The 17,573-nt window shown below is 44.0% G+C and overlaps 1 protein-coding gene across 6 annotated transcripts; it reads right to left on the bottom strand.

Moving 5' to 3' along the window:
* Window positions 1–29: 29 nt before the first annotated feature.
* SERBP1 (SERPINE1 mRNA binding protein 1) lies at window positions 30–16,926 on the bottom strand. Of its 6 annotated transcripts, none has more exons than XM_074906007.1 (10): window positions 16,434–16,926; window positions 13,103–13,265; window positions 12,033–12,170; window positions 11,820–11,915; window positions 11,139–11,213; window positions 8,628–8,805; window positions 5,358–5,405; window positions 2,641–2,814; window positions 1,594–1,632; window positions 30–426 (listed from the first exon to the last, which is right to left on the bottom strand). In XM_074906007.1, exons 1-10 carry the CDS (start codon window positions 16,819–16,821, stop codon window positions 370–372), a joined length of 1,356 nt encoding a protein of 451 aa, XP_074762108.1. In that variant the 5' UTR covers window positions 16,822–16,926; the 3' UTR covers window positions 30–369. The 6 variants fall into 6 exon arrangements, with proteins under 6 accessions (XP_074762108.1, XP_074762109.1, XP_074762110.1 ...); XM_074906008.1 differs by having other exon boundaries at window positions 11,820–11,891; XM_074906009.1 differs by lacking the exon at window positions 5,358–5,405.
* Window positions 16,927–17,573: the final 647 nt, after the last annotated feature.

The following is a 17,573-nucleotide window of genomic DNA, read 5'->3' as shown; positions in this document are numbered from 1 at the left end:
AAATGAAGTGAAAGCTTTTAACTGGTACACACTGTTCACACCTATATTTCAAGTTTGGAAACGCATATTTTCAAGCAGCAATACAAAAAAGTATCCATGAAGAATGCATAATCTCTGAAAAAATTATGAAAACATCCCTGCTACCATTACATTTCTAAATACAAAACTGACTACCATATTGTTGCTTCTGTGTAGCGAGAGAAGTTCATTTTCAAAACAGATAAAATTCAGTCTTTAGGTGTGAATGGTATGAATGACAGTCTCTTTTTTTTTTTTTTTTTTAAATTTCTTAGTTGTTTAGGATCCTTAAGCATGCAAGCCTCGGAGAGGAAGGCCCGACGAGGGCAGGGTTGGCTTATGACATCCAGTTTAGGACAGAGCTGGGAAAGCCTCTGGGTCATCTACATCAGGAGCAGAAGCACTTGACTGAAAGAGAAACATCAGAAAGTTATTACCCTCTGCGGCATCGAGCCCCACCACGATTCTAATTCCTGACACATTACCAGGTCCTTCCACTCGCCAGGCAGACACGTGCTCAGCACAGGGCTGGGCAGCGGCTGCGGGGACAAGGTTAAGCCTCTGTCCCTGGGCAGACAGACTGGGAGGCACTGGCACAGGGCAGCTGCAGGCACAGGGAGTCCCTGCACCCCAGACAAAACCGCGGTGGGAATTCTTCCTTTTAACTTAAAACTACTTTAACCTCAGCCCTGTTCAGTAGGGAAAAACTGGGGCTCCAAGAGGTACACAGTACAGCAGAGTGAGCAGCCCAGTGCTGGACAAATCACTGCAAGAGCAACTTTCTTCCCTCCATGGTAAACAACACTTTTTTCTTTTTATTCCAAGGACTAGAAAGTCTCCTTGTGTTACTTTTTGAATCAAAGCTATCTATCTGAAGGGGCACCACAGGGAAACAGACCACGTTTGCACACGATTATCACACAAGGTTACATCTCTTTTTCCATTCCTAGAGATCCCCACATGTGAGCTTATGCTACTCTACTACCACATAACCATCAGTTCTTACCGAGGGACACAACTGAAGTGTTACAGAAAAGGCCTGTTGGTAGCACAAATTTAATTCTTCCCCAGCCACAAACTAGCTGTTAATCAGAAGAATTTTTGTGCCGACCTAGCCCTAGAAATCCACGTTAACCAACAGAACTATTTAAAAGGCTCTGTACTACACCTAAAGACCAATGCTGCAATGAAATGCAGCAATTAAGTATTTTAGAATACTCTTCACTTTGTCCATGAGGGATGTGGAAGAGAACAGCAGGAAGAGCCAGGATAGTGGAGTTTCCTGTAAACATACTCATTTATCCCAAGATATATTTAAACCATTCCAATAAAAGTTATATCAACACCACCTGTAGGCAAGACTAAGACACTTGTAGAATCACCCAGCCCACAAACTAGAATTAAAAAGTAAAAGCAGAGTCTTAAGCCTACAGGCCTTAGTATCTCTGGTTGCTCGCTGCACAAAAGCGGAAAGCAAACCAAAAAGAAGCCAATCCACTGCAGGAGGGCAGGTACAGTCCTGCAGCAGGAGACCCTTGTTCACAGGTTAACACAAGTGCCAGAGAGATCACCAACCTGGTTGGGTGTGTGGATCACGTCAAACTCCTTAACCAACTGGAAGGAAATAAACAAAGTCAGCATAAAATAAGCTGCAGAAAAAAAAGTTTGTAACTACTTTATGACAGAATTCTTGAAGCAGCAAAATGCCGTATTAGTGAAACAATGCAGAGCAAACACCACCAACATTTAAATTCAATTCCTTAACGTTTTCTTCTGTTGCTATCAGGAAAGTTTTCCAACTAATAAAACCGATCCAGTGTAAAAGAGGAAAAAGTCAGTGTCCTAGAAGAGACGAAAATGAGCTAATGTGGTCTATGTGAAGAAAGCCACACCACACAGACCGGACTCATTTTCTAGTGAGTAACAATTTGATTAGATGCATTTAAGCCGACTAAGCTATTCATATTAAATCACATCTTTACTGTAGCTATACTACAGCACTTCAACTTTATGTGTTCTCCCCGCAACCCCATTCAGTACTCTGAGTATTTCCTTGGGGCTTTAGGACTAGAGTAGGAAAAAAATTACTGCAGATTAGAAAAAAAAAAAAAAAGAACAGAACAGTAAGTCCTATTTCCATATGAAAACTCTAAATTCCTCAAATTCATGATAAAACATGCAGCTGTAAAACCAGTCTTTCACCCCCAACAGGTCACAATGCAGCCACACTGTTCCTGTGTCTGAAAATACCCGCTCGAGCACCTGTGGCTCTGCTCTGGCACAAACAGACCCATCTCACAGTACATTCAGATCTGTCTGTACCAAAGAGTCATTTTTCAGGTTCAGATATGAAGACAGACACTTCTTTTTTTTATCCAACCTACTCCTCAGCCTCCTTTTTTTGTGTTTAAAAAAGAACACTGCTAAAATATTCATCCTTTTGTCCTAACAGTAACCTGGTTTAAAGTAAGCTTGTAAGAACAGACACTTTACTTGGGTTTAAAATGCAGTGTTTGTTGGAGAAACTCTCCCAGAAATGAGAAAGACACCTAAAACTATCTGCACAGAAACACTAAGAACTGAAACTCAACTCCTCTGCAGAGGAAAGCTGTAGCTACTTACCTTGTCAGTTCTGCCTCCACGGCTGGCCCTGCCACCGCGCCCTCGGCCACCCCGTCCCCCTCTGCCACCGCGTCCAGGGCGGCCGAGGTCTCCAAAGTTGATCTCCAGCTGGGATGTAATATCATTTGCTGGCTTGCGGAAGTGATGATCCATTACAGAGTCCTCGGCGTGAGCCTGAAACGAGTGAGTGTTTCTTCATCAGTAAGAGAAAAAAAAAAAAAAAAAAAAAAATCACCGAAGAAACCTTTTGGTCTGTAGTTGCACTCTTACCACCACAGCACGTGTCCACCTCCAAACGCACTCCCAAACTGATGACTGATTACCTCAATCGATCCAAGTTTGAAGGAATCGTTAGGAATCAAGTTATAACACTTGTGCAGACAACAAATCTACATACAGGCAATCAAATAAGCACTCGAGCCAGCAAAGGTACTTTGCCTTTACAAGGTAATTCAGAGAAGCTCTGGAGTTCCTTCACAGGAACGTGTTCAGGCTTATCTGAGACTATCACCCAACCAGTACAGAACCCCATTTTCTAGCATTTCTCCTCACTTCGTATCCTGAGAAATCTTCAGGTTCTACAATTCATTTCATTCTTTTTTAAATACTTACTTGGTAACCCATCTTGTATTTTGCTCAACGAGCGCTTTACATTTTCTCATTTGCTTAGCCCTATGTAAATATTTAAAACAAGGCAGATGATAAAAATCCCTTCCTGGTTTGCATTAGCGGTAACAAACAGCAAACGAGGCATAAACAGTTCAACCACAATGTAACTGAGGGAGGTAAAACAGTAATGCTAAAATAGAGACCCAGTCTCACCAAACTCACTGAAAAATATGACTCTCGCCACGATACAACCTTCTCTTACAGCTGGTGGCTCCCAGGGAGAAGCCTGCGCCTTGAGGAGCAAGGTACACACCAAAGGGTTCTAACACCACAGATGCTACTATTCAGCACATTTGAGTATTTCAAATGATCACACACTGAACACAAGAAGAACCAAGAGTTTTTAAAGGAATTCTTTTTCTTACAAATGGTTTTTCCAGGTGGTAAGTCAATTTTTGGCACCTATGATGATATACAAACGCAGAACTGACCACACCGGATCAGAGCGAGGGTGTATCTAGCCCAGGACTCTGCCTGTTACAAGGCCCAACCACCACGTTTTGGAAACAACAGGCCATGCTTTCTTTTCCCAGAGAGCCCTAACTTCTGGCACAGCAGTTACCAGTTTTTCTTTTTTCCTACACAAGTGCCATGTACAAGCTTAGGCCTCCCGACTCCAACTTACTTTTCTTGTGGTCTAATTAATTACGTAACGCACTGACTTTCAAAGGCAGCATATTGTGCAATTAAGCCCTCTACCCTTTAATTACCATTTGTGGATCCTTCATAGGGCAGCCAATGGATATAGAGGTCTGCAGTCCAAAGGCTGAAAGATGCTTTCAGGGATTCCTTGAGTCAGTCACAAGCACCATAACATACAGAGCCATCAGGAACCTTCTCTCCCCCACCAATTTAATGATCTCTTTCCGTGCCCAGCTGTACATTTGGCCTCCACAACATCCTGCAGTGGAGGGCACTGCAATTTAATTAAGCAAATGAGAACTACCCCTCCCCGCGCTTTATTTCAAACGTGTTTCACTGGGATGTATTCCATGTAACAACCAGTCCCCAACCCACTCCCCATTTTAGGGATTTGAACTGTACACCCTGCCCTCAGAAATCTCTTTTCCAACTTAGGAAGTTAGCCTACGCAGTTATTTTTCCCAGAAAAGCCATTCTACATCTCAGCCTGACATGGCACTCCTCAAATGTTAAGTACACCAACAATCTGTAAAACCATATACACAAACCCTTCCATTACGGTTTTGATTTCTTTCTTACTACTTAGTATTTTATCTACAGTTTTGATCACTGCAGGGTACTGAGATTATGTTTTCAAGTTACTGGTCATATGACATTCTCTTTTGTGAGAGGTACTATCAGCCGATTTGTATAATAGTCCTGCACGTTTTCTCCCCTACACTGTTACTGCTTAAAAAAGAAACACTACAGTCTACCAAAAACGTTGCATTTTCACCACTTTGATTTAACCACTAAAGCAACAAATAGCCAATTCTGTACGTAACCCGATGATTTCTTTATCCAACGTAACTAAATCTAATGTAAGACACCAGTAAAAGACTTGGCACATGCTCCTCATCCTCTTGTATCGCTTAGGTGACAACAGTCATAGACATACTGTACAAAGTACTTATTCTGAATCACCTTTGGAAGCCTTTAATTTATATGTGTTGGCAACTCTCAGCAGTGCCCTGATCTAATAACCAACAGCGTCGTGAAGGCATTGCCGCACTTACAGGTCTTGGGGAAGGCTGTCAAAAGTTAAGAACAAGCTACTAACAGAAAGGGGGGGGGGGTCAAAGCAGACAGCGAGGTATGGAAAAACAACAGCAGCAACAAAAAATAAAGAGCCTCGTGATAGAAGCATTTATGGCAAGGTTTGAATTCAGCTCAATTAGGAGCAAGGGTACTCATTATGAAGGGTTCTCCTACATGATGCAGTTAGACAACAGGCATGGACAGAAGAGCTCCATATCGAATCTACTTGTATTCTCTATTTTTGTGACTTCTTAATATCCAGACCTTCACTGCAGAAGGGGCTCATATTAAAACACAGGTATTACCAGTTAGATATAAAGGATCAGTACCTCATTTGACTCCAGCAGACTCCCCTGCATTTCTGTCATCGCCTTTGTCTGATGAAAGTTGCGTGTCCACGCCAAAGTGACAAAAGGAACAAAGGGAGAAAACAAAAGGAAGAAATGAGACTCAACTACATACAGAAACAACAGGTAATAAGGTCACATGAACTTGCTGGATACAGATGTCACTGAGCACATGAAGCAGCAAAAGGATGAGATCAACAGCTGTGCAAGCATCCAGGAAGATTAGAGGATGGACTATACCACAGGCGTGGAGACAAGAGAAATCTCAGATCGATACCAAAAAATGTTTAAACACAGGCTGCTGGAAACTCTAGTAGAGACGACGTAGGCAGGCCGATCTCTCACTACATCAGGTACGCTGCGCACAGAACTAGACAGGTAAGAGGGTGGGATGTTTAAAATTCATGAGAACAGGTTTCTGCACAGCCTCCATTCAAGAGTCATTCTTCCAAACTTTGAGAAGATGAGCTGTTCTTTCCAAAACTTATTTCTCAGTCTCCCACTGCAACCTCCTCTAAGGAAGCGATTAGATTAGCAAGACAGTTTGAAGGCACAGGGAAGAGGCACGGCACAGCAGATACAGAGAGTAGGAACTGAGCTACCATGGTATCAGTCTTTCCAGGAGACTTGCATCCAACTTTCTGAACAAATGTTAAGATCTCTCCACAATGTAACTCCCTCTCATTTTTTGTTCAGCTGCACCAGCAGAACTTAGAAGACACAAAGCCACTAAACCAGCCGCAGAGGAGGAAGAAAGAGGATCGCTTATGGCATAACCCAATCTCCTGGGAAGAGTCTCATTAGAGTCGGGCTGCCAATACACATGGACTTCCCATTAAACCAGAAAGAATCTGAGACAGTATTAAGAGTTCATTTTATACAAAATATCACTTTCCAGTAACTGCGCAGCCAACGTGAAAAAGAGGAAAGATCTGCTGCGATAGATTCAAGCGTTTCACCCTCAGTGAAGAGCACAAGGAGGAAGAGGAAGACAGCTCTTTCCCAAGACTAAGGCAGATGAACCGCAGTAGATGCTCATACCCCCTTTTCCCACTGACTCCCAGCACATTCTCCCCATAGTTCTCAAGCTACAGGAATGAGGGTGGTCATCACAATGCTTCAATCTGAATTTCAGAGAAAACCTACTAGGGCAAATTGTGATTTTTCAGCCATAAGAGTACAGAAGATCTGGGTCCAAAACCAAGAGTTTACCTATAAACCAAGTTCCTTCCACACATCAACTCCCTTCCTATCAGTAAAGATGACAGAAACCTTACATCAACCTTAATTTCATGACTCGTAAGTATGTCCGAGAGGACAAACTGAGGGAGAACAGCAGGGGATTGGTAGGTTTTGTTCACAACTTCTAAATATGTCACCCTCTAAACCTGCTCACAGAGGAGCCGCAGTGAAGACTTTCCTAACGCCCATATTATGGAGCTGTTCTGCTGCAATACTCTGCAAAAAAAACAAAACCCATGCTGCTTCCCAAGGGATCAGTGAACAATGAGTGAAATGGGGAGACACATCTGCAGGACATATAAAAGCAGGCTAAAAGCATCCAGATTTAAAGGCAGTTTTGTTAATATCTCACTTCTGTGTTTATACAGCAAGGAGCTCTTAACTTCCTACGTGACCGTGTTAAAAACATCTGACTCATTTTTTTTGAAGAGAAGTTACACCTCTCAAATATAAAAATCCACTGATTATTTCAGTTCTTCCATGGAAGTTATTTGGTTTGTTATTCTCATTGGTATTGGTTGGGGGTTTTGAGTTAACTACTTATGCATTTTTCAAATGGAAAATACAGCATGGATCTTTCTAGCTTCTTAATTACTCAATAGCACCATCATCTTATACTATCATACATGCAAATATATTAAAAAAAGACTGTCTTTAGCTGATTAGATGTCAAATAAATCTGCTTCGGAGGGACTGAGGCTGGGGGGAACACTTCAAGGGCTACAGGTTTAGTAAATCTTGGTAAAGTACATAAATACTTCTGTTTAAATATACTCTTAATACACAGCAACACTAAGTCTAACTCAATTTCCTTTTTCTACACAAGCCAGAGAAAGCAGTATTTAATGAACACTCCAAACACCGAGCAGTTTAAGTAAACAAGAAGATATGTAATCATTTAAAGAACCAAACTACCTTTCACAACAAGAAAATAAAACAGCATGTTTGCCACAAAGTCAAACTCACTCCCAGTTCAACGAGATTAGAAATGGAAATTTCATTTGAAAGTACCGAAGAGCGCCTCCCCAGCTTACCAGAAACAACTGACAAAGAAAAAGTGAAAAAGCAGGAATACATAGTAGAAGAGTGAACAGTGTATTATTTTATACAGTGTATACTATTTAGTCACTTCAAAGAGAGTCAGAACCATCTGCTATACAAAGTTGCAGGGCAGAGATTAACAGCGGGTCACTTACACGGTTACAAAGAAAAATAAAAAGACAACTAAATGCAGTCCTGCATGAGAAAACAAGAGCTCTCAGCACCTCCTCCCCCTTCTGAAGAGGAAGAGGATGTCTCTCCTTGCCACTCACACACTATCTTGGAATTGAATAATTCAAATTTTGCAATGACTGAAATGCGTATGCTTGAGAAACAACAACTTTATAGGAATTCTACAGCAATGACGTCGAGTATCACTGAAGCATACAAATGTACTGCACCTGGTTTCTCAAAAGCTTCAATGAGACTTGTCTATGTAATATTACAAAATGAGAAGGTACCTTAAGATATACAGTTTACAGACTTACAACCTTAAGATAAAGTTCAGGCATTAAGGTGTCCGAGGCACAACCTCGGTCTTACATCACGTTTAGCACGCACCATAAATCTGTGTACTGCCTAAGACAGAGATGCTAAATACCAGAAGCTTCCTTTAAAAAAAGCAAATAAACGTGGTATTGGCAATTTTTTTTCTGAAATGCTCACCAAGAGACAGTCCTTACAAAGTTACCTGCCCAGATGCAGCAGTGTTCCAGTCTTATCTATAGATTCTATCACAGTACACACCAACCGAAGGGTAGAGCTCAACTGCTAAAACTAACCACAGTAAGAACGGCTACTCATGCTGCTGCACCGCTTCAGTTTGATTGAGAGAAATATTGTTCCCGTTTTATCAACTTTTAGTTACAGGTCAGCATCTCGAAGAACGGAGCTTCCACTCCAAGAAGTGCGTATCGATAGAAGAGACCTACAGTCTGGATACCAGCAAGTATTGAAAAATTACTTTACCTCCTCGCTCTTTGACTTGTGAAGAACAAATCCTTTTTTCCATTGCCCGTCAGCACCCTCATTTGGTTTACGGATGTTGAACTCAACTTTTGCACGATCCTTACTTTGAATAGCTTTCCATTCGTCCAGGGTCATTTCCTTAGGACCTTCTTCCTTAACTTCTTCAACCTCATTCTCTCTGTAGTGAATTCATGGATATTATTATCATGGCTTAGAACTCACATTCTAGATACAACAAATTCAAGAGCAGTTGTTATTGAGCACCAGAATTTAAAAAAAAAAAAAAAAGTTTGTCAGGTGTTTAGCAGTTAAGAAGTGTGCATAAACCCCCCTCCATTCAGAAACCACAGAGGAACACTCATCTCCTTTAGCCAGAGTGTGTGTGTGGGGAAAAATCACAGCCAGAGATACCTTTAAGCAACTAAATGGCAAGCACAACACAGCAGAATGTTAAAATTAACGGTGTTCCATGCTGTCTATTCTCTACATTAATGACAATTTTCTTTACAAATATGAAAGCCTAACTTCTGCAATGGACTTGTTTGGAATCTTCCCCCCACACACACACCTTTTTGAGATACGTCTCTCCCAAAGGTTTGAGTTAAGTCAGTGAGAGGGAGATTGTTCTTACCATCATTTTCAAGCTTGTTAGTTTTTTAAAAACCAGGATTTAATCAGCTTTGGAGAGCCTGCTTCCTTTATTGAACCAAAGACAATTACTAACTTCCCAGCTAACTGAAACCATTTTAACTTTCCAGCTAACTTGAAAAAACAACAGCGTACAACTTAGTCACCTGTGTGATGTACCAACTCATTGTGCATTGCTGGTGCCTCTACCTTCTGCCAAAGAGCTATTTTTAAGTAAAACACACAACCACTATGCTCAATAACAGATCATGTTCCAACTACACAGGCGGTAATCCTCGTCCTGTCATTCTGCAGTGTGTTTACGCAATTAAAATTTCCAATTTATAGAAAGCTAGTGCCATGTATGTGCAGCAAAGAGATCATGAAAGCCTTAACCCAAGAGAAAAGGTCTTCAACTTGCAGGCATTAATTTTGATGTAATAATAGAGGTTTTACATCAAATGACTGTATTTCAATTTTTTCCTCATTGTGTAGGACAATCATTCCTGACAGTACATACATTCAAGAAGCGTATTACCCCTCAGCTTTCTGCACATTTTACTGCAGTAAAACATCCTGCAGTTCTGCTGAAACATTTATGTTAGAGATCCACACCAAACTAGACAACCTGAAAACTAGCCCATGTAAAGACACTTTTCTATAAAGATGGTTTACAACAGATGTGTTATGCTTGAAACTGAGAAGAATACACATTTTCTACAGATTCAGGAAGAAAAAAACAAACATACAAATAGCCTGCAGAATCCTGCAGATAACTGATCTGCACACAGATGGGTCAGTATCTAGTCAAGCACCAGGACACTGCTGCTAATAACGATCAGGAAATACTGCAGACACTGCATATTTAATATATCCAGATTTCCAACACATGTCATTTTTTTAAGGACTAGCTAGTTTGTATCTTCTGACCAATGCTCAAGCTGTAATTCCTTAAAAATATACTAAATTCTGTATACAAGATGACCTTAATCTTGGACCACCACAACCTTGGAGAAGTAACAGCATTTAGTCTTCTTTTTAGTCAAGCTAAATCCATTTCTTATTCTTTATGCAGTAACTGCACCCTCTTTACCACTAACCGAAGTTATTAATGAGTTAAACAAGCTATAGCAAACTCCACATTAGAAATCTTGTGCAAACCAGTATTTCAAAAGTCTATCTTATCTGTTTGCCATTTTCTTCTGAATCTCCCATAAAGCACATTCCTCGTTAAAATACATTTTATTGTACTACGCTACCATAAAAATTTGTATCATGTTTTTACATGCACTATAAGTACTACTACTGCTCATTCTGCTTCTCTAGTTACTCTAGTTCGTTCACCCAGTCACGGGTTTCTTCTGTAACTGTGTCCAAGTGGAATGAGAAGCAATCAAGTTAACTTCTGTGCAAACTGCCTGCGTACACCAACGCTGGAGAATGAGAACGCTACAAGAGGCGAGTCACACAGGCTCAACACCCATTTTGACAAACTATGGTTAAAAAGTTGCCCTCCACTGGCAGAAGAATATCTTCTTCCTTTTGCTTGGTGTTCTACCTAGCCTGAAGCACAGACGCTTTTGGATTTGGTACTCCAGAGCTGCAATCCTGAGACTCTAAGCGTATTAGAACTGATTATTAATAACTAAATCTGAAAGTGAATTAAGAGCCTGCATGACACTAATAAACAGTTTCAAGATTACAATTTTTAGATGTGCAGTTTTAAAGAGACTTTTTCAGCAGCATTGTGGATAATTTCGTATGTACTGAAGAAAATATAGCTTCAGTTTGGCAAAACAGAAGTAGGAATAAATATCAGAGGTTAAAGGCAAAGTAATATCACCTCTGAAGCAATCGAAGAACATTAAGAGGGGTGATACTCACTTATTTTCAGAATCAGCAGGCGGATGTTCCTCTCCCTCTGGCGTTTCCTCAGTTACAGCTGACTGATCCAATTCACTGCAATTACATAATGTTTGGAGTTTTGTTTTTTTAAAAGTTCATCCCTATTTAAAGCTACGTAATATTAATGACTAAGTTCTACACTGGATTTAAACAACCCACTCTTCTTTAAAAAGAACTATTTCATTAGGGATTGGTGCTCTCTGTGTCTTTTAAACTCTTATGCTTTCCACCTTCCTAATGGTTTCCCCCAGCACTTGCTAGTACCCGTTCTGAAAGCCTCCCGCTGTACCCCGAGACACAATGTGGATTTGGGTATTAAAAATATTGTTTTCAACGTAATACTCGTGGACAAGCATGCTTAACCTGATCAAAATTGTTAAAATTGTTCTATTTTTAGTAAAAGAATTGTTCGAAGCCCAGCACACGACGCCCCATTCCAAACTTCCCCAAAATTCTGGTTTTAACAGTGAAGCCATTTCTTGTGTTAACAAGAAATTGCCGATTTTCTAAATTCTGCAAAGGCTGCTTTAATAGCGTAGCAAAAACTATCAAAATCAAAGGCAGAAAAAAGCAGCTAAATCTTTACAATTTTCAAACTGTAAGAATTAGGATTTATTAATATTCTGCTAACAGTTTTCTGAGTAATTACAGATTACTAACGTTAGCTCGTCTTTGACGGTTCCCCAGTTGTGTGATCCGCTGCCACCACGCTTGTCCTCATGCTTTAGGCCGCTGAAATGTGAATGTGAAACAGAACTAACAAAACTGAGTTAACATTATAGTGTCCAGATACAGAAATTCAAAAGCAAATTTTAAAATGTGTATTAATTGTAAAGAATAGCTAAAAAACAATAGAAAAAGTTAAAGACTTACGATCTATCGCTGCCACTGTGTCTGTCAAATTCGCGTTTGCCACGAGAGTCAAACCCATCTCCTCTGCCCATTCCGCGGCCACGGCCACGGCCTCTTCCAAGTCCACCACGTCCACGCATAGGTCGGTCAATAATGGGTCTAAGCATGGAACAGCCAAATGTCAATATTTCACCTCCAAAATCTTACAGCATGGCTTTTAAGGTTTTCTTTTCCTCTTTCGAGAATTTTCTTTACTTTGATAATTACTAGTTGTAACTGTGCCGAGGCTCTAATTTCAACGCCAAATTATTACACTGAAAAAAATCCACATATATAATGCCCGCATTTCAGAATCTGGAAACAAATGCTCAGGATTACTGCTTGTTTCCATCTTCTGGCACTGAATTTCAAATGTCACGTTTGTGTCGTGTTACATAACTAGCTGATACTACAATTTCAATTTAACTCACATCCATGCAACTTATTTTTAAAAGGGTTTTAACTTTGGTTACTAAAATATTAATAGTTGAACATTACTTTCAAAACACGTGAATTCTGGATCCCTCGTGATACTCAAGACAGTTTAAATCTTGCCCAGACCTAAGATGGCTTCAAGTCTTCCAGATCTGCAGCTACTGCAACCAAGGTGTGAACACCTACACTGACAAACTTTTATTGGCTTGAAATCAGGTGTAGGGATTTAAGCAACAGCTGTAACAGTAAACAAATCTCATCCTGCAGGCAACAGCTATACCCGAGTTCCTTTCCTGTGCTATCTGCTATAGATTTAGAGAGATATGGTGGATAGCTTACTGATTTAAACTGTGTTTTCAGTTACACCAATGGAATTGTTCATATTAGATCACTCCCAGTCTAAAACTTGAATCGATTTCGTAACAAAACCATGGGAAAGGGAAGAAAAGCATTATAGCCTGCAAGATACAAGCTCTTCTTGTGACTGACAAAAATTTAATTTGATCAGTTTAGTTTTGATTCAATCCGCTGTTTGTTTTTTAACTTAGTAGCAGAAGGCAGGACAGGCCCTTCCTATCAAAATTAGGAAAAGCTGTCAGGCGAGACAAAATTCTTACTTATCAACGGAAAATTCTCCTCCTTCGCCTTTCTCATCGACAGGTTTATCAAAGCGGCGCTCACGAGGAGGTCGTCTCTCCGGTCTCCTGTCAATAGGCTTGCCTTCACCCTGCTGTTGCTGCTGCTGCTGCTGATCAGGCCTCCTGCCAATACGCCTTATCCCTGAAACATTAGGCAAAAACACATCAACGGAACGTGGAGCTGCGCCGGGAGAGATACTGACTTTTAACACCCTAAAACAATACTGAAGGTAAACTGGAATTGAAGTTTTACTTCCAGCCTCGTCATAGATAAACTGAGAAACTCTACAAAAAAAGTCACTGTAGGTCATTTGACTTATTCCCATTTTTACACAGGATTTCAATCAAATATTATTTTGTACAAGTGTACACTCTTAGAATATTGTAGGAAACACAACCTGTCAGAGCACAAAATACATTAGTCATCTGTGTTAAAATGATGGGTCAACTTTCAAAAAAGGATCATGGCAAGCGAGACTTTTTTTCTCCTTCTGCTGAAAGGGGCTTTTTAGGTAAAGCAAGTGCCTTTTATTTGGATGAACACCAAAATGAAGCCAGCATCACCACGCTGGGCCCACATCCCTGTGACAGTCACCCCACTTCATCCCCCTGTGCTCCTCTTGGAAACATTTCAGGCCAGCAGCACGACCAGGGGCAGGGCCACCCTCACCCAGAGGGGGGCCACTGGCACCCCAGCACAGCAGGTAGTGGTCTGTGACTAAACGGTGTGTGCACCTACATCAACCCTCGCGGCCCAACACAAGCTCCCTGACAAAGACTCACCTCGTTGTGCACGCACTTAAAATAGCTTAATACACCGTGCCACTGAACCGGGTAGGGTTCTTCCCTCTCTCTGCCTTCTGAAAGGTGGGTTTTTTTAGATAATAACTCCCCATGGGCATTCTGTCCTTCACTAAGACATCAGAAGGATCTTACATACAGTTTTCTTTTCCACTCATCTCAAAGGCCTGTTTACTCTTCTTTAGAAAGATCTCGACAAACACATTCCTCCTCTGTTGTACTATTTTCCTGCCAAAACGTTTAGGGAAAAAACACTAAACAAACCACCAAGGCTGGCTGAAGATTTGTGAACTATCTTTCAAATTAAAAAGCTGCCAAATTTTAATTTTTTTTTTTTTTTTTTTTGTAAAGGAATACATTCCTGCCTAACAAGCAATGTCATATTGGGTGGGGCTAAAGAAGTTACAGTTGTAATGATATCCAAGCCAACACACCCAAATGAACAATGTCTTCCTTACCTTACAAGCTGTACTTAACATGAAGTTTGCATGACATACATTGCTTGCTAAGGAATCCTTACTCCCCGAGGAAACACAGGGGTTAAACCCACTAACATTTACTTTGAAAAGGACTCTCACACTCAGGACTACCATTTTATTTTAAGAGGCAAAGCTCAGCAAGGAAAGCTAACAGGCCAGTGTCACACAGGAGGTATGCTGCAGAACTGGAATGAATAATCCACGTCTTTTGAATTTCGAGTTCAACACCTTGCGCTCAGAAAAACCCGGTTCCTCGTGAAGCCTAACCAAAAATACAAGTTGTTTCTTCTTCGTAAGTATCACAAAACTTTGAACTGGTAATCCACCAGTCAAATAATCTGCACCTTTATGGAGCAATGGAGTAGCTTTAAACTACAACACACTCACCCAGGAAACCAACCCCGCTGATACCATGGCATCAAACATCTTTATAATGTTAGAACTATCGTCCCACACCAAAAAAAATAGACATTTTCAAACCGGGAAGTGGCTTTGTTTACTACAGTGCTCCATGCACACCGCTGCACAAGCAGGCCTGACTTTCTCTGTTTCACTACTATAATAAGCCACGAAATATTTTTTTCATAGTGAAGCGGTGCTTGTTCTTGAAAATGAACGTGAAAACCAGGAGGTAAACATGGGCTGCTAGCCCTGCCAAAACCCCTCTGCCTTCTCTTGTGTTGGCCAAAGCCGCTGCCCGTGTTTCAGGTTCACCTCCTGAGAGACAACACCGTAATTCTGTATCTGACTACTATTTCCAGGACACTGGCTCAGCAAATTGCCACTCGGGACAAATTACTGCATTCCCTCACGCGGAAAAAACTCTCAAGCGTTAAAGTACAAAAAAAAAAAACCCAAACCCATAAGCAAAGAGAATCGTAACACAGTTCCCAACTTCTGCTTCTCACAAGGTGTTTCCAAATTTCCAAACATTTGGGAGGCCCCCTTTCTAATACAGCTGGCATATTAGAACTTTTCCTCTCTCAGGAAGCCTAAAACGTGGTGGAGAATCATTTTGCAACGTGCACCGCAGTAAATGCTGAAGCATTAAGATGCTCTCACGTAGCACTGTGCTCTCCTGAACCGGCCGCGTTTGTGCGAAGATCATTTAGAGTTAAAACTGCAGTTGGCAAGTGACTTCCTCACCCGCGTGTCAAGCGCTGTCACCACACTTCGATGCATTTCAAGGATTCCAATTTAATCAGAGCTCCGACCAATGTGATGTGCGCTGTACAACTGCCTGCACAACACCTATCCCTCTTCATGCAGAACTCTGTCCTACTCATTATTTTGCCCACAGGATTTTTTTTTTTCCCCAAAAAAAAGTTTCCCATGAGGGATTGTCTTATGGGTTTACACAAACGCGGCTGGGAATTCACAGCGTATTAAAACACAGGCGTGATTTCTATCAACACCGTTCCCTAGAAAAACGACCCGAGCGAATTTTGGAAAAGCCCGGGGACTGGCAGATAACCTGTCAAATGCGTCAGGCCTCCCGAAACACAATTCAAGTTCGGGATGCCTTGCTGGGATTTTCTCCTTCACGCTACCCTTCTCCCGCGGGCTGCCCGCCCTCCCCCGTTGCCCGCCACCCTCGCCCACGGAAGCAGCCCCCGGGCACCCCACGCCCGGCTCCATTTTGCGCGGGCCGGGCCGCGGGGACACGCCGCCCGCGGCCGGGCAGCACCGGCGTGGGGGGCCGCCGCTCCTCCCACCGCTCCGGCGGCCCGGGGCCGCCGCTAACGGGCCCTGCGGGCCCCCCCCCGCCCCACGCCGGAACCCCGGGCGGCCTCCCGCGGCCTCGCCATGCGCTTCCCCACGTGGGTGCGAGGCCGCGGACACGGGGCTCGGCCCTGCCCGGTAACACTCGCCCCCCCGCCGCCGCCTCCCGGCTCCTTCCCGCCGCCTCCTTTGTGCGCGGCCGGGACGCGGGGGTGAGGGGCGGCCCCTCGGCGGGGCCGGGCCCGGCGGCGCCGCGGCGCTCGGCTCCCTCCCGCCGCCCCCGCCTCGCCGCAGCCCCCCGCTCTCACCCTCCTTCCGCAGCGGCGCGCCGGGCTGGCCGCTGCCCTCCTCTCGGCGGTCGCCGGCGCCCCCGGCGGAGGCGGCGAAGGGGGGCAGCGGGTTCTTGCGCTCCTTCTGGGACTCCCTGCGCAGCTGCTTGGCCGCGCTACCGACACCGCCGCCGGCCCCCGCCTGGCCCGGGCCGCCGCCGCCGGCCCCGCCGGAGGAGTTGGTCTGGGCTCCCGCCGGGCCGCCGCGGGCCCCGCCGCCCCCCTGGCTCCCGCCGCCGCCGCCGCTCTCTTTCCTCCGGGTCTCGGCCGCCCGCAGCACCTCGAAGGGGTCGGACTCGTCATCAAAGAGCTGGTCGAAGCGGTTGGTGACGACGCAGCCGAAGCCCTCCTGCAGGTGTCCGGGCATGATGGGCCCCCGTCGGCGGGATCCTCCTCCGATACTGCCGGGGCCCCCCGCGCCCTGCTCGCTGCCGCACAAGATGGCCGTCCCCGAAGAGAGCCGCTTCTCTTCCGGCGCCGGGCACATCCGGGCACCTCACCCCGCGCGGGGCACGACGGGAGCTCCCGCGCGCGCCCGCCCGCGCCGCCATTGTGCGGCGCCGCCATTGCCGCCCCCCCCCGACCCCCGCCGGCCGCCCCCGGGCTACCGAGAGCCCTTGAAGGGTTTTACCGGCCAGGGCTGACATCAGCCCCGACGCGCTCAGCCTCGTGTTTGAAGCGGATTTTTGAACTCCGGGCGTGCGTGCCAGGCGGCAGGCGCCATCCGCCCGCTTCCAGCCCGCTCTCCTCAGGAGTGGGGACGGCGCCTTGGCCCTCTGGCACGTCTCCTGCCAAGGCGCGGGGTCACAGGCTGCTCCCCCTCGGTGGAGAAACCGGTCGTCCCAAGAATATACTGAGGGGAAAAAAAGTGGAAAATAATCCATACGCTTTTTAAATAAATTACGCCCTTAAAGTGCAACAAACCACGGGGGCGTGTGTGGCGCTTATTGAAGGATTAAATAACGCAGGCCGGCTGCAGCAAAGTTGCAGTTTTTAATTAGCTGTTGAGACACTTTAAGAGTGATACGCCTGAGTGAAAGCGTGACCCGGTCACGGACTTATGCTTTCATACTTGCACGCATCCAGGTAAATGCACTAATAGGTGAAACTACTGAGTAC

The sequence above is a fragment of the Athene noctua genome, chromosome 5 (genome assembly GCF_965140245.1).
Source record: "Athene noctua chromosome 5, bAthNoc1.hap1.1, whole genome shotgun sequence".
Taxonomy (NCBI): Eukaryota; Metazoa; Chordata; class Aves; order Strigiformes; family Strigidae; genus Athene; species Athene noctua.
The sequence above is the reverse complement of the archived record's forward strand: the minus strand, read 5'-3'. Positions and strand labels throughout refer to the sequence as shown.